At 39.1% G+C, this 24,503-nt stretch overlaps 1 protein-coding gene across 1 annotated transcript in view; it reads left to right on the forward strand.

Moving 5' to 3' along the window:
- tasp1 (taspase, threonine aspartase, 1) overlaps positions 1-24,503 on the forward strand; it is a 29,679-nt gene continuing 5,176 nt past the window's right edge. Inside the window, exons 1-13 of the mRNA XM_074646543.1 lie at positions 1-187; positions 2,095-2,299; positions 2,836-2,903; positions 4,593-4,661; positions 5,787-5,907; positions 6,636-6,720; positions 6,796-6,875; positions 7,019-7,125; positions 9,959-10,078; positions 11,536-11,614; positions 17,198-17,308; positions 19,372-19,479; positions 20,568-20,641. Coding sequence (XP_074502644.1) covers positions 2,137-2,299; positions 2,836-2,903; positions 4,593-4,661; positions 5,787-5,907; positions 6,636-6,720; positions 6,796-6,875; positions 7,019-7,125; positions 9,959-10,078; positions 11,536-11,614; positions 17,198-17,308; positions 19,372-19,479; positions 20,568-20,641 — 1,185 coding nt within the window. The 5' untranslated portion in view covers positions 1-187; positions 2,095-2,136. The remainder of the gene's footprint in view (positions 188-2,094; positions 2,300-2,835; positions 2,904-4,592; positions 4,662-5,786; positions 5,908-6,635; positions 6,721-6,795; positions 6,876-7,018; positions 7,126-9,958; positions 10,079-11,535; positions 11,615-17,197; positions 17,309-19,371; positions 19,480-20,567; positions 20,642-24,503) is intronic.

Here is a 24,503-nt window from a genome sequence, read left to right on the forward strand (position 1 = left end):
GTGTATCTGAACCAGGAAGTACTCGGTGTCTGCTCTACTGTAGCTAGCTAGCTAGCTGCTGTTAGGTTAGCACCGAGGAGTTAAAGTTAGTCTCCGTTCAGATTTACGAGTTCAGCTGCCGTTCATGTGGACTAAACACATGTCAGGTACCGTGGTGTCCAGCAGGCAGACCTGAGGAGCGGAAACAGTGAGTAGAGGTTGTTTCTGTTAGCGAGCTGTTAGCTCACCAGCTAACGAAAACACTGCTAGCTTCACCTAAAATAACTTCTGTTTTAATGTTTGTCCTTCATGTTACTTCATTACACGGCACACAAACTAAACAAAAAGCTTGTTTAATGATGTTAAACTGACGTGCGTAGAGATACACTAACAGCAGGAAGTGTGTGAACTTGTGTTAAGGAGATGGATGACAGCTTTATGTTGTATGTTATGAGATCAGGACTGTGAAGAGCAGGTCTTAGATACAAGGTTACGTGTTTAAAGATGTAACGTTACTCCAGTTTGTACTTCAGTGAATTGGTTCTCCATCACTGACAGTAGGTTTGACAGTAGCTGACTTATTACAGGTCTCATATCATGCTCATTTTCAGGTTCATACGTGTATTTTGTGTTTCTAAGATAAGATAAGATCAGATATTCCTTTATTAGTCCCGCAGTGGGGAATGTGCAGTGTACAGCAGCAAAGGGGATAGTGCAAAAAACAAGATGCATCAACTAACAGTAAAAAAGAGCTAAACAAAGTGTAACAAAATATGAACCATTTAAATAGAAAGAAGTATAAAAATAGGAGCAGTATATACAGTATTGACAATAAACAGACTATTAACAAAATTGCACAAGTGGAAAATGATATTGCACAGTGAGAATGAATGAATGAATGAATGAAATTCCACCTGAAAATATCAGGTTATTGTCAGTGTTTTGGTGTGTAAGTGGTCTACTGGGAGCAGTGCTGGTTGTGCAGTCTGACAGCTGCAGGAAGTGAAGGACTTCTACTAGAACATGTTTACAAGATTCAAGATTCAAGATTCAAGATTCAAGATTCAAGATGTTTATTGTCACGCCGGTTGTACAGGTACAAACGTGTGAAATACTTTTTGCTGGGAAGCTCCATTAAAATAATAAATTATATTACATTTACATTTACATTACAATTATAAAAGGAAATACTTTATACAAGGGCATATTAAGAACATATGTATTAAGAATATATACAGTATATACAGTATAGGATATATTTTTGTGTAAGAATGTGTCGAATGAATTATAGATTTAAAAGTCTGATGGCCTGGGGGAAAAAACTGTTCCTCAGTCTGCTGGTGTGAGTTCTGGGGGTCCTGTATCTTCTACCAGAGGGCAGGAGGGAGAACAGGCTGTTGTGGGGGTGTGTCGTGTCCTTAATGACCCTACATACTGTAATGTTTAAAGAAAACTTTATTTTCCTCATACTGTCGGCCTGAATACGCCTGTATTTGTCTGAAACGCTCCGTTTTTAGCGAATTTCGATGGAATTGCGACGAAATTGCAACAGAATTGCGTTGCTAGGCAACAGCTTGGGTCCATGTTTACTTCCTGTCAGCTGATGACATTCACAAACACTGCAAAACCAGGAATAAACTGGATTCTGAAATCGGCTATTCTGCATAATGAGTACTTTTACTTTTGGTACTTTAAGTATATTTTGATGTTAATACTTTTTTACTTTTATTTTAGTGCAATTAATTGTGTATTTACTTTTAATTGAGTATTTTTTCACTGTAGTATTGCTACTTTTACTTAAGTAAAAGAGCTGAGTTCTTCTTCCACCACTGTGTGTTGTAAAGACTGAGAATGTGCAGATTCATTACTTAAACCACACAATTCATTGTCAGGGAAATCCTCTTCTACTACTGTATATTGGTGGTCTAAGTGAAAACCTGTCTAGTGCCCCCTTTGTGCCAGTACCTTTGTGGTCTCAGTTGTACACACCTGAGAACCACCATGCTGCTTTGCAAGAGGCTCTTTTACATCTGTATTATCCATCAAAAGACGTTAAATCATCTCGTCCTGTATCATCCCTGACTGGTAATGTTTGTGTTTATTTTCTTGTCACAGGTGTGCCATGGAAAATATTTTCTTACCGCTGTCTGGTAGGCCATGATAGGCTTGTCAAGTTATGCAGGGGTTATGGAAAGTCTAATGAATTCTGCTGAAGAGCAGCAACCCTCCTCTCCCCTGGCTAACTCATGGTCCAAAAAACAGGAAGCAAGCAAGAATCAAAAGCCAGAATGTGTTGGTGGATTTGTTTTAGTGCATGCAGGTAAGTGCGCACACCATAATTAACATGTACAATTAAAGGTACAGTGTGTAGGATTTTGTGGTTTTGCACTCTGAGGCCCATGTTACCACAGTTTCACAAGCATGTAGGAGAATTTCGGTGGCCTTCAGGTAATGTAAAAACGCAAAAGGGTCTCGCAGGAGCCGATGTTTGGTTTGTTCGTTCTTTGCTACTGTACAAACATGGCAGAGCAACATGGCAGACTCTAAGCTAAGGAAAACACAACAATTCTTAGTTTGAGGTGATTATACACTAATGAAAACATAGTTATGAATATTATATTCCATTTCTGCTAATAGATCCCCTGAAATGTTACACACTGTTCCTTTAAGAGCTTGTTAGAAAGAAATACTGTAGGAATCAGTACCTTATAATAAGTAAACATGATTACGGACATTGGTACACCCATCATGCAATGAAACATTACGGCTTCCAATATAGTTTTCTGCTTAGAGGAGATCAACTGTCATCACTTTATGAATGGTCTAATGTTTTTTTTTCTTATTATTTGCTTTCAGGAGCCGGCTACCATTCTGAATCTAAGGCCAAGGAGTACAAGCATGCGTGCAAAAGAGCCTGCCAACGAGTAAGTTTATTTTACTTTTACGGTATTACTACAGTAAATTGTATGCACATGCGATCAAACAAGCAACATAACCTTTTACTGTTTGTACACATAATCTGTGTCATTCTTAATGGAATGTTTGTAAATCTGTATTATTTAAATATAGATAATTTGGCACTTCATAGTATTGAATCTCTTGAGTACTTTCTGAATACAGAGCAGATTGACATTAATCATCAATTAAAGGAGCATTTCAGGGCTTTCCTTAAAGAATGGAGCTACACCATTATATTTGGATGTAATTTTAGATGAAAATGGCAACTGATAACTGATAACATCTTAGTGCAAAATAATTCTGCTGAGACCCCTGCATCTACCAGAAATATTTGTTTTCCTTATGTGATAAATATAGAATAATTATGCTTTTATCCATACAATTAGAGCTGTAGCGATTAATTGATTAGTTGTCAACTATTAAATTGTTCGCCAACTATTTTGATAATGGATTTGAGTCATTTTTTAAGCAAAAAAAAGTAAAATTTGTCTGATTCCAGCTTCTTAAATGTGAATATTTTCTGGTTTCTTTACTTAATATTTACTTATTTAATAACAAAAGAAATGCTGATACACATTGGAATTGAACTGTAAAATAAGCCTTTTGCTAATGAAATCTTAAAAAAAAAAAAAAATACAGAGGTACATGTAAACTTCCCTCTACTACATGTTTGCACACAATGTGTTCTGTTCTTGTTCAATGAATTGATCTAATGTCTTCAGAAAGTATATAGAGTAACCTTGTTTTATCAGTTTGATCAGCAAGATATTCAGATTTTCTCCTACCCTTTCGTAGAGGTTTGCTCAGGTTGGATGGGGAGCATCTGTGAACAGCTGTGATTCCATATATTTTCAGTGGGGTTCCAATCTGTGTTTTGGCAGTACAGCTCAAGCACATTAATGTTCTTGTTTTGAAGTCAGTCCAATTTTCATTTGGCTGTATTAAGATCATTTTGCTGTTGGAATGGAAGTCTTTGTTCTTTGGCTCTCTAAAGCAGGTTCTTCTCAAGACTGTCCTTGTATTGAATTTCATTCATTGTTCCTTTCATCTTTACAAGTTCCTTACTGTACATCCTTACGACTGAAACCACCCTCATGGTGCTGCCTTCACCCGTGATTTACAATAGGAATGGTGTGAGATGAGCTTTGCACAGTTTCCGCAGGATGTGGTACCTTGCATTAAAGCCAAATTGTTTCAATTTTAAAAGGGGTCTTTTGCTTTCATGCTGTCTGTGTCCCTTTTCACACATACACATACACATACACATACACAGACAAGGCAAACTTAATTCAATCCAGGGTCCTTATTGCATGTTTTACATTTGTCTTTACCCTAGTTGTATCTCCCAGTTTGAGCTTTTGATGAGGCTTCTGCCAAGGAGTTTATGTTTTCAGATATGTTTTTTTTCCCTGTTGGTTATATATAAGTATTCCAGTAAATGCACTGTAGTGTGATTATGTAGGGGCTAGAAAACTAAATAAGCACTATGGAGAAAGTTAAAATGATAAATTTCTGTCCAAATCTTATCATAGTGTTACGTAACTTGGAGGTAATGAGAGTACTGTACAAAGGCTGAAATGAACAATGGGTGTTTTGGTGTTTTGACTGGGAAGCTGTTGCACTTTCAACAAGGTGTCTCTGTCTGTGTTTTCCAGGCTGTTGACCGACTCAAAGCTGGGGCACTTGCGGTGGAAGCAGTGGCTGCAGCTCTGGTTGAACTTGAGGTTCGTTGATTTTTTTATCCAAGTTTGATTATATAAAGTCAACCATTATTTACTCAGTATTTAATAACACCCCACCCAGATACATAATGTAGAAAAAAAAAAATTTTTAAACCCGGATTGGACTTTAAAAAACAACATCCAAAAAATTTTAATTGAGGAGATGAAATGTGATTTGACATGCGTGTGTTTATCCAAAACAGCTTTATTCTGCTCCAGCCTCCGATGCATGTACACACATCCTGTTGGATGATGTAAGAGAGGATTTTCCTCAGGGCAGGCTTGGAATAAAGAACAATGACTCTGATGAACCCTCTGCAGCTGTAAAAATGTACAGAGAAATACAGTGCAGCAAGCACTTGGGTTTTGTTAAGGTACATTAGAATAGCCATATGCTGTATACAGGCATACGAGTCACAGAAAGTTAAAGCCATCATCTGGTCATAAGCAAGGAACTGTTCAAGCACAAGGCATAGCACATGTGTATATGTATGATAAACAAGAAACAGACTTGATAAATTAACAGCCTCCTATATATTAAGTAAGAAATAAACCTAAGCCAGCAACAAGTAACAAGTCATTTTGAAGGACTTGTGTTTTATTGAGCCTTAAGTATTAAATATTTCCTCCTTGTGACTTACTGACTTATTTGTATTTATGTGACAAAACCAAAGCTAATTTGAATATTCATGTGAATCTGCCTCAAGCCCGTAACTATATCAGCAAAACTCATGAGGAGGAAGGTGATTAAGCACAAAATGAAGAATGGAAAGGCTTAAAAACAAAAATGATGCATCATAATTAGATGGTATCAAAGAACAAAGGAGCATTAGCTAAACAGCCAATCAGTGTCAAAATGATTGTCCCAGGCAGATAACATAAGTGACAACAGCAACATAAGGATTTCACGATTGGATTGTTATTGTGCTTCGGAGAGTACTTCACCAGCCTGTTTAAAAGTAGTGTTTTAAAGTATTTAACAAATGATAAACTTTCAGCAGGGCCATTATATATACTGCTGATATAAACTATATACAGTATACAACAATGACTTTCCTTCAACATATTAACATTGACAATGTAAATCTAGTTTTATTCTCGACTCTGCATGTTTTTAATTGTTCTCAGGACTCTCCTTTTACAAACGCGGGCATGGGCTCCAACCTTAATTTGTCAGGGGAAATTGAATGTGATGCGAGTATCATGGATGGGAAATCGCTGCATTATGGCGCCGTAGGGGCTATAAGTGGTGAGTTATTACGCATGTATTGATATTTATGTAATGCTGCTGTGTTGTTGTGACACCTAAGTACAGTCACCTGGAAGCAATAGCAACGATCAAGCCTCTACCTGTCTTATGTTTTACTGATTTACTTTCTACCATCTCAGAGTTTTAAACAATGGGGGAGCTCCCACTTTTTACCTGGAGAACAACCAAGAAATTCACATTTACACATCTGCATACTCAAGAGAGATTTCCTTGAAGGCTTTCAACAAAAGCAATTTTTTTTTGCAAGATCTTATGATTCTCAACAACAGCCCAGGGGTGAAAGCTAGCACTTAACATTAAGTCCAAAAGTCAACAGATTGTTTTTATTACCACGCCTGCATCATGTAACAGTGAGCCATGTAATGTGTGCATGATTATGAATGAAACTTGTTGGCTTAGATATAAAAATGTATACCTGCCAACCCGTGTTTTTCATAAGGTTTGAGTCGGCTTAAAGCACCCCAGCATTCATAGGTGTGCTTGCTCACTGAATACATTCCATGTAAAAATGAATAAAACAGATATTAACAATGCACAGAAAGTCAACACAGATGTGAGACATATCCAAACCGTATTCAGTTCAACTGTACTACCAAACTTATTGATTTGACTAAAAGATTACTGCGTGTGTTTTTATTTATTTACACTGTAATAAACTAATATAGAGTGAACTTTTAGCAGTGTGATGATTCTGACTCTTCCTTCAGGTATTAAGAACCCAGTCTTAGTTGCAAACCGTCTTCTGAGTGAAGCACAGAAAGGGAAACTATCAGCTGGCAGAATACCACCCTGGTGATTATAATGGTTATTAATTGATGGTGTATTAACGTGACCATATCCACTTGTTAATTTGTTTTCTTTTGTCAGCTTTTTAGTGGGGCGGGGAGCACACGATTGGGCAGTCAGCCATGGGATACCACCGTGCCCTTCAGAGAAAATGGCAACCAGTGAGTCAGAAATATACTTCATCTAAGACATTCATTTTCTGGAGCTGCAAAACAGAACCAAAACACAGAACCAAAACACAGTACTAAAAACATCCGTTGGAAGAGGTGCATTCATTAGATTGAGAGATTTTTTTCACACACAGAGTTCAGTTTATCTGCGTACAAGAGGAACAAGCGGAAGATGGAGCTGGCAGAAAAAATGGACACCGGACATAATCAGGCAAAGAAAAGACGACAATCAAGTGAAAATGTGAGTACTATGTTATCAGTTAAGATATGATAAGTTATTTAAATGGTATCAAGTATGTTCTTTCTCAACTGCATCACTTGAGTCAGAATGGACCTTTTCTGCTGATGTTATAGTAGTATTCCTCAGAGCAGGGTTGAGATCTAACCCTCTGACCAGGGGCATCATTTGCACTGAACAATTTGTTTTGTAGTGGTCGGCAAATAGCACCCCTATGGACCAAATCTGGCCTGTCAAATGAAATCTGAAACTTTCCATAATCGGGCTACATTAAACAGTTTCAAACCAGATTCAGAAATCTATATAAAATCCATGTAAATCATAACGGAGTTAACATGACTGCACCATCTAATAAGCAATACCTCCATGTGGAGAACAAAGTATTACTACGTCTGTACTTGGTACTGAAATGACATTTAATTAAAAACCTATTTTAATTAGATTTTTTTTTTTTAAAGGATTAAAGCTACTTCACTTTGATTAAACAATGCTGTTTGACTTAAAACACACATTTCATTCATCAGAATTATTACATTATTATTTATTTTTTCTCACAGCAACAGGTGTTGTCACATAAGCTAATAAAGGCAGGAGCCTCTGAATACACGTGCCACTTTATGTAAAAAGGAACGGAACAAACAGAATGCACTAAAAATAATATATAAAATGTTGGTAATAAATAAATAATAATAAGTAACTTAAGACCTTCAAAGGGGAGAGGGGACAGCAGTAGCAACAGGAAGAGCATGTGGTTTTCTATTTCCGAGTAGGAAATCACACATGAAAGTCACACTCGCCTCACTCAAAACTCAACATGAATGTGGCTGCATCACTTGGTCTATCAAGGCTGTGATGAAATTAGTGTGGTTCTTAAGTCAGTTTTTTCATGATTGCAGCTAGGGATGAAATTCTTAGTCGACTAACACTAGTACGATTTTGTCGACTAATCAATTAGTTGATTTAATCAACAGATCTGTAAAACTGAGTTTCTCCATAAAGAATGACACAAAAGCACCACTTTAAATCGTGTGTTTACCAGAGATGTGCTCATACATTTCTTGGAAATAAGTCTGCATGAAAAATCACTAAAAATGACTAATCGACTCAAGAAATCTTAGTCGACTAATTGACTAAGAGGGGGCAGCCCTACTTGCAGCCCACGTCCACACACTCCAAACCAGTAGTTATGCATGGGGGATATATGGCATCAAACTGAATTTAAAAAAGGCAGGAGACATCAAGTAGAATATTGTATTTTAAACAAGAAGGGAATTTAATGACTCTCCGCAACTAAGACATCGAGATGTATTCTGCCAGTTATGATCTCACGTTCTCACCGGGTCATTAAAGGAAATGGCATTACCAGGTTGCACAGAGGGTTCCAAGAAACGATAAAAGTGTTGACAAGAGTTAGTGCAAAGTTTCAACGCCCTGAGCAGCACAACTGGGGAGTGGTTTGATGATGAGCTGAGTAGAAAGACTCATTCTGCTCTAAAGTTACCAGCAGTGGCAGCGGCACAGAAGAGGGCGGGAGAGTTTATCTTGGGTTGGATGTGAATTGTGTTAAATGGAGGAAAACGTGTAAACGGCCACAGCCCGATATGCTTCATTGACCAGTATTTTTGTTTATTTAGTTCAGTCACATCAATCCTCAGTATTAATGATATACCCGCAAAAAGAAAGACTAACAACTAAGATGGACTGTTTGTTGACTTTGGCAAGTGATATATGATTAAATGATAGATTCTTGTGTCAAATGGCTTATTAGCCTAATGAGAGTTTAAGGTTTGAGTTGCTCTCTGTTCTCATCTGTCTCTTACATGTTTACACAAAGCTGCTCGACCTAATAAAGATGAATATGTGACCGTTTGGTAACTGATACTCAGACTGTGACATGTGTTCACATGCATGCCTTTAGGTAATTTTACAGGAATTTGGCAACAATCTTTATTTTTTTACATGTACATTAATTGACATATAAAGTCATTTATCTGGAAATAACCTCTTTTTGTATCAAGAATGGCTATTAGAGACTTATGGGTTAAACAGAAAGCATTATCGTAGCGAGTCTGGTTTTAATTTTCATACACAGTGTTCTTTTTATGCCTCTGTCTTTTTGCCAAGCAATAAAATCTTTCTATTCTTTTTTTCATATGCAATATAGGCACCTGTCTCATGATGGCGTATAGCTGCAGTGCGGTTTAGGAACGTCTAAAGCGTTTCAATATAATTCCAAAGATGCCCTTAAGTCTTACAGTCGTTATTTACTGTGTATTTTTTCATTTAGGGACACTGATAAGGAATGACAGGATGGTCTTTGTAGCATTTCAAAATAGTTGGCTCTGGCTGTTTTTGGCCTCAGCAACCCGGAGACAGGGCTGATTTAGGAGAGCAGGGGACAGATGAGAAACACTCTAGTTTTTTTTGTTCGTCCAGGGTTCAATGAAGATCTTTAGTTTCTGGTAGTCTCTCTGTGTCTCTCTGATCATGTATCATGATTTTGCACATTTACCCTTTAGGACTCTATTTATCATGCAGTTTGAGTCATTATGGTTCACAAACAAGTCACTTCCAAAGCAAACTGCAATCAGTGAAGAAAAACAGCTGATTGAAATCACAACAGCACATTTTTGATGAACTATGACGGGCAAAGAAGAGTGATTCATAAATTCATACATTACATTGTTAATGTTGGAAATGTCCTTAGTAAAAAATGATGGATCTGCTTCAGAATGTGAATTTCTCCTCCTTTTATGTTGCCTCAAGAGAACAATTCTCATTTGAAAATGTCCATTTCTATATATTTGGGTCTTTTTCTTTCCTTACTGTGATGTAGGAAAATGGGTCAGGGTGCCTCGACACAGTGGGAGCCGTTGTGGTAGACCTGGAGGGGAATGTAGCTGCAGCGGTGTCCAGCGGAGGTCTGGCCATGAAACACCCCGGCAGGGTTGGCCAGGTAATTCAGGCCCTCTTCTCCTTTTTTCCTCTATCCATGTCTTTACCAACATAACAACAACTTCTTTAAATAAAACATAAAAAATATAATCTACAAGATTGAATCAGGCCTTTATTTGAGACAGCTAATATTAGAGGCATGTCATTATTTCAATGTGTCCTTTTTTTAGTTAAGTATTTTAGTATGATAATATAGAATTTCTATTTTATATAGTGTACATCTACATGTAGTTTGTGTCAAATTTTTACCCAATTCTGCAGCTCTACAGGGATTTTGAACCTCTTTTAGCTCATTGTTTTGGGTTTACAGCACATGCATTTTCTGTGTGATGCAGTCTCGCTGGTCATAAAACGTGTTTTCTGCAGGCAGTCATTTCCACCAAAGAAGCTACGATGACGTTGAGTCTGTTCAATCCGTTCAATTCGTTCAATTTGACCTCTGTTCGTCTGTCTCTGTCCTCAGAACCAGCTGTCTGTCTTTCAGCAGCAGCTCTTGAGGAATTTACTGGACAAAAATAGTCTTTGTGTTGACTCCCTCCATAGGAAGGAATCAGCATTTGTTTTTGAATGTGTCAATCCATTTAATCAAATGTATCGATCTGTTCTGAGACAGGCGAGTGACGTCAAAAATGCTCTCTATGCGGATTGTCATTTAGACTTCTCAAGTGGCCAAAAACACAATGCCAACTGAAAGACGGTGTCTGCTGGATGTGTAATCAGGCAATATCTTTCAGGCACATTAACCAATAACAACTTAATAAGGCGACAATATGCCAGGGCTGTGATTTGGAGCACCTTTAGTGGCCAAAAGTTAACTCGATCAATCCAGCTGTAGAAAGTCTGAAAGCGGCAGATAAGAGTTGCCAGCGAGGAGCTTTCTAATCCGCTCCCTTTTGTTTCTACCTTTTCTGTGTTGATCCGGCATCGCTGCTGTTTGATGTAATTAACTGAGTTCAACTTTTGCCTTTTAATGCAGATAGTCTAAATTAATGAGGCAACCTACCACAGGAGAATTCGCTCTGATCATCCTCATGTCCTGTGCCCCATTTGCAAACTCAATTTCACTAATTAATTTTGTTGCTGGAAGTCTTTTACTTTGCATGAACAGCAGCTTAACAGGAAAAAATCACAACTTAACAATGGGGACAGAACAGTATGAATGAATTTACTGCCTTGACCCGGTAACACAATAAACCTTCAGCTCAGAAAAATAAGTCATGAGCATGGCATGTTGTTCTAGTGTAGTTAGTTAATGATGTGGAGATGTGAATTAGGCTGAAATGACCACCCCAGTCTGTAGTATAAGTTTTAAAATCTTATATTCAGCCATGAGCATGTCTCTCAAATTTATTATATGAGAATTTATGATATTTTAAGGTGCATCCAAAACAGAAATGTTAAACTAAAACAACTCCTTTACATCTAAAATGTCCTCCTTTCCTCTCTTTCTGTTCTCAGGCTGCTCATTATGGATGTGGCTGTTGGGCTGAAAATGCCTGTAATATGAACCCTTACTCTACAGCAGTGAGTACCTCAGGTATACCACAGCACACTCTCTACAACCTACTTAATGTTTGTGTGCATGCGTGTGTTCCTCTCACCGTTAATGTTTACCACTAGCCCGTCTTTTTGTTTTGGAGATGATATGAATCAGAAACAGATATTTATTTAATGTGAGCCTCTTATTTAGCCTCGGTGAGTCAAGCTTCAAAAAGCCCGATAATACTTTCCGATGACCTCCAACCATTCCTGCTGAGTGACTCTCATCAGTCACTTCCTCAGCTGATTGAGTCATCATTCTCCACTCTCCGTTAGTCAGCTGCGTGCCAGGTGCATTGCAAAGCTCTATGGATTTGCTATGACGTTTGACATGAGACACCTGCTGTAGATATGATGAGGAGATCCGCTGGGAGCGCAGCAGAAACATGATACGTCTGCAAACTTCAAGTGCAGTTATCTAGATTCGGATCATAACTTTGCTGGCCTAAATGAGTGGTATTATCCCTGGCAGTTAGAAGTTGCTTATGGAAATTGTATGCAGCATTTTCTCGTCTCTAAAAACATTTTGTTGTTTTCATGAATTTAATTTAATATTTATGGTTAAAAAATAAGAATTATGCATATATGCTCTAAGGAAAAGCAGCTGGCCATTTAGGTGAAATATGTATTTTTGATGTTTTACGGTATTTTAAAATAATAAAGCTTAAAGTACATCACATGCAAAAAATGATCAAGAAGCGATGCTACCAGGTTTTCATTTTGCATGTGAGCTATACAGTCATTCATTCTACCAATATGAGGAGCCTTAACTAATTAGATCCGAATAAAAACTGAAAACATGATTTTTAAAACTAAATGTATTATTTTAGACTCTATGCATATTTCACAGTATATTCCCAGTATCAAACACTTTAGGGATTTCTTTCTCTAAATGCACCAAAATTCTATGTTGCTCAACTTAGATCTGCATTAGGTATTATTTTTTGATACTGCTTTCACTAACAATTGAAATATCTACTGTATATTAAATATGATACAGCTTAGATCTTCTGCAGGCGGACACTCACCTCACCCATCAGACACCTTGTCCCATGGAAATGATCGCTAGTTGTCACCTGTAATTGTCACGTACTGCTTGTCCTTCTCCTTCTCCTTCTTTCTGCTGTGTGAGCTTCAGGAAGAGGAGTTGGAGGAAGTAGGTGGTTGCTATTGTTTCTCTTCATGCCGAGGTGGAAAGCTGAACTACCCCAGCGTGCAATCTGCGGTTAATAGGTTGTCAAACGTTAAAGGTTTGACAATCTGTTAAACCTTGTCAATAGTTTATGACAGGAAATCAGAGTTATTTAGACAGCTGTTGCTACCTGAGTTGCTGTCATGTCACATTTATCACACACAACAATGCTGTTAAAATAGATATTCAATGACAGAAAGACTGCATTAAATAATTAAGTCCCTTGAACACTAACTATAACGTCATACATTTTAATCTTTTGTCAGCCTTATGAAAATGACCTAAAAATGTCTAGATTCACAGCTACAGCAGAGAAGCAAATTCTGAGGATATTTTTAACTTTTAAGCCCTGCTTTGGGACTTCTGACACTTCCATACAAAATAAAAATCCATCTAACAATTAATTAATTGCAGAATTATCTGAACAGTGAAGCAGGCCATTAGAGTAGCTGGTTTTTGTAATAAATTAAAACCTAATTAAATGGTACTTGAAGATAGTGACATGTAGACTTGGTACAACATTGGGTTGGGTGATTTAAAGTGACTTAATAGAGGTACAAATAAATATTGCTTTTACATTTTCAGCATCGCTATAGCAAGACAAGATTTCAATGTTAATGCTACAAGACCAATCTCTGTACAGTAATTTGTCCAGTAATTTAAATGAATTATAGCGCAGAACAATTTGTGCTGAAACACAATGCAGAGTAACGACAGAACGGTGTCAGACATGGAATTATAGAGGGATGTCAGAAGAAGACTCATCAGAAGATATCTCAAAACTTCTGTAAAAACTTGTATCTGTCAGACCAATCTTTAAAAAGAGAAAGCACCGAGGGGAAAGTGAGAAAATATATTTTCTATGTGATTTCATTAGACAACCTGTCTAGTGAAAATTAAGTTTTCTTGCCACTGTTGGCAGCAAGCGCCTTGTGAATTTTGTGATTTAAATGCTTCAGCCTTTACAAGTCTGCATGTAGAGAAACGATAGCGGCCTTTGCTCTGCCGAAAGACATCCTTCCCTTGCCGGACCAATCTGCCATTTCAAAGACAAGTTGCATTCTTCTTGAACATATATACTACAAAAAACGTATACAACCACGCTTTAGTGTTTCCCAAAAACGAGAGTGCATGCCTCTTTTAGCCGAAAGCAACATTGCTGGTTGAGAGCAGTATGGTTTTGAATGTGAGGCTATATTAGCCCACTTCTTTAAGATGTATGTCGACATCTGCGACATAGCTTCTGGGGAACATTAAGACCTTTTGATGTGGATCTGTAGCCTAATGCATCTCAGTGCAGACGAGCTGATTTGATCAGACAGGCTGAAGCTTGAGTCATGTGTACTCGGAGCGCTGAGATAGCCAGCATTTTGCACCGTTAAAGCTTGTCTGGATATATTATACCAACCAGCAATCAGTGAGAAATTTAGGGTAGTGTAACAACAAAAACGGTTTACACTGAGCCTAAAAAATTCTTTGGACTCTGTACAGTAATCATAACTACAGCTCTGAAAAAAATGTATTCCTCTGTCTGGCAATTCTGAAATTCTCTGGCACATTTCATTGAAACAAATACTCCCTTTTTATATATAAACGTTAGCATCCCCAAGGTTTTTATTACTTTATCTGCTGTTTTGTAAGTAGTGGTTTTGACTATGTGCTGTACATTTGCATATATGATCACACAAAATGACAGTTTGATATTAAAGGTCTGTCTGCAGCTTAAAGGTGACGCATCGTCTGGCTCATTTCGACTGAACTGTCCTGTATTTATTAGATTAAACAAGCAGTATAAGACCGCTATCTTGGTAATAGTCTGCTGTTCATTAATTATCCCAGTAAATTAAGTTTAGATGTTTGCTCTGTGTGTACTTCCACCTCATCCTGTCTTCCTATATTGTGGCTTTGCCTTTGATGTTACTTAAAAAAAAAGCTTTCCTTATGGGTATGGAGAACATAATGTGTGTTCCAGTACAACACCTGTTTTTAATTTCCTAACATGAAAGGCATTCCCATCAAAAGAAACAGAAAAACAATCATTTTCATTCTGACTGGAGGAGCATGGTCCTCACCCTTTATGTCACTCCACCTCACCCCCTCTTTGCCCTCCCACCCCCTCCGTTCTAGTCTGTTTTATAATACGTGGCTCATGTGGGTCTTTGTTTTATGTGCGTTGACTGCTTCGTCTGGCCTTCACTTTGGTGCGGCCCATGAGAGAACAGCTCACGCACTTCACTGTTTACTCTCGCTGCCGTTGGCTGTCACACGCTGCGTCTCACATTGTTGGCCTCTTTCTTTTTTTACACGTCTCTTCTGTTGAGTTGCTGCTTTAGTCCGGGCATCTCGCTGCAGTTCCAGCTCAACTGCCATAATATCCATTTCCCCCCTGGGACAGAGCGGTTTACGGTAAACACGGCACAAAAGGAGCAGTACCTGGCCAATATGACGTTCTGCTCTTGTTAAACAAGAACTTCAGATTGCTCCAGGCATCTGGTCTCCACAGTTACCGACCTGCATTCAGTTTTGTTGTAGTTACCTGATATTTTACGAGGCCTTCATTTGTGTTTACAGAAACAACAAGGCTATATTCTTCCGTCTTTATGGGCTTTCACAGGAGCTTTTGCCAGATGGTGTTTTGTTTTCACTTTTAGATTTCTTGTATTTTTCCTGAGTGCGGGCAGACTTCACATTTGAGAAAGAGCATATTGTAAGCGTGAAGCATGCATTCAACATCTGTGTTTTCCTTTTTTTGCAACAATAAGATATTGGTTTCAACAGTAAGTAGCATATTATCTAAGATATAAAGAAGCACACCTGCTGTGTTGTGACTTGGAAGTGGTGAAGGGTAAGGTGAGACATTTGTACAAGCTGGCCATGTTTTTTTTATGGTTCCTGGTTGGCTTAAATGCTTAACAAAATGCTTTGTTTCTCTTCCTGGAGATTTCTATATACCACATGCTGCATACCTGAAAAGCATCAGATAGATTCAGGTAGAGCTGCAACGATTAGTCGATTAGTTGTCAACTATTAAATTGTTTGCCGACTATTTTGATAATCAATTCATCGGTTTGAGTCCTTTTTTAGGAAGAAAAAAGTCAAAATTCTCTGATTCCAGCTTCTTAAATGTGAATATTTTCTGATTTCTTTACTCCTCTCTGACATTAAACTTAATATCTTTGAGTTGTGGAAAAAACAAGACATTTGAGGACATCATCTTGGGCTTCAGGGCACTGTTTTGACTGTTTTTCACCATTTTCTGACATTTTATAGACCAAACTACTAATCGATTAATCAAGAACATAATCAACAGATTAATCAACAATAATAATAATCATTAGTTGCAGCCCTAGATTAAGGTGCTAATTGTAACAAACTGTCTGATTTTATTAGAATTTTTATATTGCAGTTTTGTTTCTGTGGACTGTAAAAAAAAGTGTGTCACACAGCCTTCACAGATCAAAATGCTATTTCTACATTTTGCAAGCAGTCACTTGTGTCTGCCTACAACTGATTCATGTCTTACTTTCATTTACTAGTCTGTGGTCTCATCAAAATAGTCTAATCTTCTTGTTTACCTTCCACCCTAAATATATTTTATAATAATAATTGTGTTTGACCTTAACCTAACCATCTTACACAAATACACATTATGATAAGATGAAAATTTAAAACCTATAAACATAAAATTGATGCATAAATGTGTAATGGTGATACATGTTGCAAGTATGCATGCACATATTGCAGCTACACAGTGGGCCAGCTAGAGTTTACAGAAGGTGGATGCTGTTTCAAATTCCCAGACCAGCTGGGAATCTGGGCAGGGAAAAGTGAACACAAACCCTCGTCCCTCAGCAATTACTGTCAGTGTGCCCTTGAGCAAGGCAGCTGTACTTGGCAGTGCTGTCATCTTTACCTGAAATAATAAAGCTTGCTGAGAACGTGCAAAAAATGACTGCTGCAGCACTAAATTGTTTGTACGAACTGAAAAGTTAACGCTTTGATTTTGCAATAGTTTCCATTATGTAACGTATCAGAGATATTAGGAAAATGTGATCTTTATCAAAGCGTAATCAAATCAAAGTGCAAGTGGTTATCAGGAAATGCTTTTACACACTGATCTCTTAAAAAATGCACTTAAACCTCAAGATGTGAAATATCCGGATGTGATTAATACCATACAAAGCTAACGTTTTAAAAGTCCAATTTTTCTTTTTAATGTGCCTCTTTGACGTAAGTGGTTTGTGCTACATGTGCTACAACTCTCTCAAAGTGAACTCACTGGAGACCTTGTGTAATCCTGAATGAAGGCATGCATGCTTGCAACACAGAAATGACTTAATGCAAGTTAATGATACAGGTTCAGCTGTGTGTCTGTGTGTCTTTTGCCAGGCTGTGGAGAGCATCTGATTCGCACCATGCTGGCACGGGAATGCTCTTCTGCCATGCAGTCCGAAGATGCCCACCAAGCACTGCTGGAGGCTATGCAAAACAAGTTCATCAGTGAGTCACCCACATGCATCCCCGACTCCCACTACTTTCCATGCACACAGATTCGTTGGCCAAGAACGTGTTTGCGAGAAACACAATTATGCACAGAGAGAATTAAGCTAGCAAACAGATGTTGCATAACATAAGGAATGAGCTAACAAATGGAAACATTAGAAATAATAGAATCAGAGGAGACGGCTTTTTGATTTATGGATCGTTGAAACGGGGCCTTCAAACGTTCCATTCATCATAGATGACAGCCACAGATAATTTTGGTAGACATAATTGTTTTGTTTAAAGTTCCTATGAAGATTTCTTTTTTTTTGTTTGCCATATTCTCAGAAGTGGTCAATTTTAGAAAGTCTTGTTAACTGTGTTTGCTGCGCCTGTGAATGACCACTGGGATAACTCAGAGAAGAGCGAGCAGAGGAAGAAAGGACATGTGGAAACATGTGGTGGTTTCTGCCTTGTTTTGGCCTCCTTTAGAAGTCCGTCCCAGTTTGGCTTTGTCATGGACATCTGCAACACCAAGACGTTTGGACGGGCTGGATGAAGCCAATTTGAAGTTAATTCTTCTGCTGTTTCCTTTCAAGACGCACATTAAGTCAAACAAAGCTCCATAAATCCTGCCTTAGCAAGAGCAATGATGACAGTGTCTGTGATGTGGAGGCCTCTCACTCAACTTCCATCATACATTTGTCAGGTTCTCTGAATAGAATATCTTTAATGACAACACCATCAGTATTTTTAGATATTTTTGTCTAACACAGAACCTCTCATTGTATACACACAGACACATATATCCACACTCAAAAATAGTTAAATCCTGTTAATTTATTCTTCTTTTATTGTTGTGGGTAAAATAATAGTGAACATTAAGGCAATAATTGAACTGCTCTCATATTTACAACATGCCAAGATGTCAGATTATTATGGAGTGTGTAAAAAAAAATTAATTGCAGTGCTCTATATGATATCCAGAGCATTAATATAGCAGCAAACATTTATTTTGCTATGTAATGATATAATGGAGTAACATCTACCTGAGCAGAGAATGAAGTCGCTCTCCCTCTGTGCGTGTTGTAATCTGAGCTTCACGGTGCTTTGTTGCCGGCTGACTGCGCATGCTTTTAGTGCATATGAGCGTGCCCTGCTGGCTAGCTCACGGCCGCCACTGTTAGTTCTGTTAGCACTGTTGCTGTTGTTAGCACTGTTAGCACCGTTAGCTACTAGCTGCCGGGCTCAGCTGTCGGTCGCCATGTTCAGAGCCACGCGGAGGCAATAGAAATGCTCCTAATCTCGCATTTAGCACCTTTAAGAGCCTTTATAAAAGATAAAACAAATACCAGGATTTTGTGTGAATACCGTCCAAAAGCGTTTTATAGAGTGAAGGGAACATTACGACGTGAAATCTGTGTGAAATGCAAAAAAAGAAACAACAGCATGCAGAAACAAAACTATTGGTCCTGTTGTTATTTTTCTTGTTGCTGTGTTGAGATATATTAAAGACATGCTGTAGCTGTTTTTAGTTTTGTTCCTTTTCCAAACTCTCTTTTATTGCCTCTCACTTATTAGCCAATCCAAGTTTCGTTTTGTATACACAACACCTCATTCAAGTTTGCCTCGTCTGAAGTTTTAGTCAGGGACCACACAACTTTTTGTTTTTTGGAAAGTGCACTCAAAGGTGTTTGAGAGTTATGTAGCTGGGAGCGTATACAGTTTTGGGAAATATGACACCTGTCGTTAACCTATTATGTGCTAAAAACCTGCCCCACACAAATGGAGTGAAATATTTTTTTATTGAATAGTCTGCTAAATAAAATAAACACATCCGAATAATTGCTTTCAGTTGTTTAACTTGGCCAGAAAGGCAAACAACGTGAATGAAGGAATCACCTTAATTTGATGAAAAGCGCTGTGTTTTGTCTAGTTTTTCCACGTGTTATGCTTGGTTCGATCTGTTAGGGCGGAGAACTAAAAGTATACAAGAGACTGTGTTGATTGAGGAGAAACTTGTTACCGTATTTATGCATCGTGTAGTCCTCTCACGTTTGGTGTTTTCTTTGTGTGTCCAGGTTCACCCTTTCTGGCCAGCGAAGACCGTGTTCTGGGTGGAGTAATCGTCTTGCGCTGCTGCAGATGTGTGGAAGCTCAGCCATCTCAAAATATTCAGGGTATACTGGGTAAGGCATTAATCACTTCAAGCATGATCATACTCAAACCTCCACGCTGCACCTCATGGTAGGCAGACATTTGCCTGTTAATATTTAAAAATCCATCATCAGATAGATGAGAAGAGGGGGAGAAGGCACTGTGGCTTTCCTGTCGGGTGGTCTTTGTTTTAACTCGCACAATCAGGCTCTGGTTTCACACCCTTCATCTGAGATTCAAACAGAGACCTCCCACTATGGAATCAACAGCTAATCTTCTCCAAGTGGAGGCCTTCTGAATACGGCCCAGTTTGGCTGATTGTTCTGGCAGATCTGGTTTCTCTACCTGGAGCTTCTGATTCTTCCATTTGCAGAGCTCCCATCATTGAATTGGACTCAATCAGAGGTCTATCCAAAGGTTAGGCCACATGACTTACTACTGGGCTTAAATGTTGCCCTTTGTGGTCATTTCAACATGATTTATATCAAGCCCTCAGCTCCAAAGAAACCAATGGATGGGTTCAAGTTCACTGGCAAAGTAGAGCAGATGTGTCTCCAACATAGGAAGGGATGACATATTGATGTGAAATGACTAGTGAGGTGCTATTTATATAATACATTATGTCAGCTTGAATAATAAAATGCTCCAAAGTACCACTTACTCGGTGCTGTACAGGCCCTGTTTGATGCTGTTTATGGGCCATAGCCCTTGTGCAGAGTGTGGACTACCTCAGATTACTGTGGACTGCAAAGGGCTCTGCATTGATTTACAAGAATAAACAGTATGTCGACCACATCCTTCGGGCGCTGTAATTTCTTCTCCGACTCACATGTTCTACCTTCCTCCACAGTTATGTCACGACTGCAACTCATAAAGTTTCATGATAATGGGCATGCTCAGAGTTTACCGCAGTTTGGCACGTTGAGTCACCTGCCAAACTTTTTCCTCCGGCAGATGGAAAGACTGAACTTTAGTCTGTTCTCTTCCCACACCCTCACTCTGTCCCTGTGCTCTTTGTATTCATATTATTACAGTTCTATAAATGTATATTTCTGTTAATTCATTTTTCTCCTGTTCAGCCTGTAATTAACCTTTTTTTTTTATCTGTGTGTTTTCAAAGTGGAGTTCCTATGGAGTCACACCACAGAGAGCATGTGTGTTGGCTACATGTCTGCCCAAGACAGCAAAGCAAAGGTGAGCTTCCCAATTAGCTTGACAAGCAAAATGTACTGCAATGAGTTTCAAATACACTTTGGTTGTCTGGGAATATAACCATCCTTACCTCATTAACTACACTTAAAGACAGTACAGGCATGGGTATAGGCTCATATTATAAAACTGTATTATACTTAACCATCACCGACCGGTGCCAGTGGCTTGACATTTAATCTGTTCTTGTTTTTAGATCATATTTTCCAGGATGAATAATTTTAATCAGAAAGACATCATTAAAAAAGTTATGTGGTAGATATTTCATAAACTCCGCCAGACTGCAGAATTAAAATTCTGAATGCATGAAATGAGGTGTCTTTTAGCCAGACTCTTGTCTCTTGTTTATTGTTTGAAAGTCCCTCCTGAGAAAATTACTGTTTGTGGTGTTAAGGTGCATGACCTCACCTGTCTTAGCCAGGATCAAAAGTGTGACTGATGCACTATGGATTTGATATTTTAATGAAGAATATATTAGTTGTCATTTTGTGTTTTCACAACGTAAACAGTGAACTGGGAGGAATTTGGGGGATTCATGAAGACTGGTTGGCCCAATAGCAAAATAGTGTCTTTTTTCTCTTCTGCATTTAGCAAACCTTTGAAACAACAATTCAGATCACACAATACAGGATCTGTTTTACTCCTGTATACTTCTGACATGTCAGCCCGTTCTCAATCTCAGGGTGTCAAATACAGAGGCTTTGTCACGCCGTTTGGTACCACCGCTCAAGGCACCCTTTAACCCACGTTCCATTAACTATAATGTACATTAGATCCATCTACAGCAACAGTAAACGCTCCAAGAAAGTGAGCTGGGAGTGACGTAGTTTAAAGAGTGAAAAGACACACACCAGGCGGGCGGGAGGGGAGGTGGATGGGTCCAACAAACACAAAGCTTTCATCCAGGAGACCGCTGTTTGTGTCCCGTGCGTTAAGTTTCACTTTCACGTTACAATCAGCTGTTCGTTCGTGTCCCGTGCTCACAATGTTCAGTGTCATTTTCACTGTACAAACGTAGTAGTTAAGTAACGCCAAGGGTAGCTATAGTGGTTTTGATGCTGAAAAAATAAATTGATGCCAAGGGGTATGAGAAGTTGGGATGAGAATGTGTTGGACATGTACCTAAGATGTAGCATGTTGAACAAAATGAATCCCCAAAAAGATATATTTAACCATAATTATCTATTTAAATGCCAGTTTGTGGTAAGTGCTGATTTCAACTTGCTTCTAAACTTGGTACTCAAGTCCGAGTTTGTGTTGATTTGACAAATAGTTGTCAAAGAAACTGCAGGCCCTGTCCACTGTTGAGTATGTACTGTAGAGACAGGTTCATGCTGTCTCCACCAGATCCCACTCCTCATTCCCAACCGGTAGCTATTGTAGTATAGCAAGTACATAATCCCTCACTGCGTTCCCTCCATCACCCACTGAAGGTTTTGGTGTCACTGAAAGGCACAACCAAGCCAAACCCCGGGTCTCTGTGGTCGTAAGCAGGCATTTTGCCCCTGCACCACCTGTGCTTGCTGTCTTGTTTGGTATGTGGTCTGCTGGTGACCTTGGCTTTTGGATTAAGGGACTAAAAATCCTTTTGGAGCTCTTTTAAGTAGACATTATATTTACAGTTTTGTGGAAAATAAATGACGTGACGTTTGATGTTTGGCTCTGCGATCCTCCTCCAGGACCATAACTTTCTAAAAACCAATAGCAAAAGTACATAAATTGTGTGCCTTGAATCAGTCAGTGTGGCTTCTTAAGCAACAGGGCTTAATGCTCTGGTCTCCTGGCTCTAAATGGAGTCTCAGCTCAGACTGATTTGTTTGGCTAATGTATCTCTGTCACTCTGTATAAAGAGAGGGCACTGTTCAAGCCTGGTTCAGATTTCAAAGTGTTTGCCCTCCGTGCCGCCTCCCCACCTCCTCACCCGTCCTCTCCTCTGGCTCTTGGTCTATCTCTCTCGTCACTCCCCCTCTCTGGCCCTACCTGGTCCTAAAGTACCATAAAGTTTACTGAAAGTCATGCACCACTGGGGATATCAGTATCAATCTGCATATTTGTCAGATGCGCTCTGTGTATTGGGCTTTGTGGTGGAATGTGAGCATGCAAGCTCCCCTTTCACGCCTGTGCCAAGAGGTGAGCAGAGCACAGTGAACTGTGTACTGTTGGGGATACTTTCAATCACCGTTTCTAAAGTTTTGTTTTGTTTACATTGTTACATAACGTATGTATCGTTGGAGGTTTAGCAGGCATTAGCACAGGGTGGTATTACTGATGGTATATAGGCACAATGTCAGTCTCTCCGCAATGTCTCTACTGTCATTTAACTGCTTTCTGAAAACCCAGTTCCTTCAATGAGCCTTGCTGTGGACATGCAACAGCATTTATGATTGAAAAAGTACATTGGTACTTATTTAGAAGTTGTGTTCAGTTGGGTGCATATCCAGGAATATCATCTGTCAGTAGTGGTTTCTGGATCTCCTGGGAAATCCTGGGTATCCACTTCCCTATCGACAGGGCATTGGTGACGCAGTGATATTGGAGAAAGCAGCCAAGAGCACAGCTGCTTCACGAAACTTCACACTGCCCTACGAAGCTCCCATGTGCCTCCGTGGCTCTCATCGTCCGCATACCAGAGAAGCTGGCTGTTCACGCCTCCACACTGGGCGCAAAACAAGGTTTTACCCGTTTCTCCCCAGCTGGGCCCGGAGTCGGCCCCCGCTCACTGCCAACATATCGTCCGTTGAGGGGATTCCATAGGAGAGCATCTGTTTTCTCTCCAATCTTGGGAAGTTCAAAAAGCCAGAAATGGGAACCTTAATGCAACCAGGCTCCAGTCATGTCTTGTTGTCTGTGAACTCGGCCTAGAAAGCGGTCTGTATGCCATAGAGGCAGAGGAGGTGGCACCTGCATGTCCATGGCCTTGATGGCAGACGTCAAAACTGAGTGACGACGTCTCTGTTCAGAGTATATTGTAGCCCACTCTATACTGCAAGTTTGTTGTCAAACTAGAGAAAAGCAAGCTCACAGAGACCAAGTAGCTTATAATGATGCTGTGAGAATATTGCTAAAGAGACCTCAATGGTCTGCAAGTGAAATGTTTTTGGCTTCAGGAGTCAGTCCTCTACAAGCTGTTCTAAGAAATCTCATGCACAAATCTATCTGCCAGCTTGATGACTCTGAAAATGAAATCTTCTTGGCCTTATCAAACACAAGTTTTAGTACTACATGCTACCAATCCCAGCTGTGGGGACATTCACATAATTGTCTCACCAATAAAGTTTTGATTGATTGAGGGGTTCTGCCCTGTGGGCGACCTCGGGGTCTGAAAGTGAAGTCAATGCTGAAGTGCTTTAAACTTGCATTCTTTCTAATAGCCAGCAGGGGGCGACTCCTCTGGTTGTAAAAAGAAGTCTGATTGTTTAGAAGTCTATGAGGAAATGAGCCTACTTCTCACTTGATTTATTACCTCAGTACACATTGTAAACATGAGTTTATGGTCTCAATCACTAGTTTCAAGTCTTCTTCAATACAGCATGATGTTCATTTAGTAAATTATGGTCCCATTTAGAGTCAAATAGACCATAAAGCAGGGTATGCTTTAGGACGGGGCTACCTTGTGATTGACTGGTCGGCTTCAAAACGTCAGTCCACGAACAAATGGGAGACGTCACAGTGACTACGTCCACTTCTTACTGTATATACAGTCTATGGTTCTGCCTCATGGACAGTGTAGGAAAGAATGGCAGAAGAAGCGTAATGCAGATTCTGTGGAGATAAATTAATTAACTTCAGTCGTCCTGAAAAGCATCAAGTCTTTGTCATCTTACCATCGTGCACTGTAGCACCAAGA

This window comes from Sebastes fasciatus, chromosome 9 (genome assembly GCF_043250625.1).
Source record: "Sebastes fasciatus isolate fSebFas1 chromosome 9, fSebFas1.pri, whole genome shotgun sequence".
NCBI classification, from domain to species: domain Eukaryota; kingdom Metazoa; phylum Chordata; class Actinopteri; order Perciformes; family Sebastidae; genus Sebastes; species Sebastes fasciatus.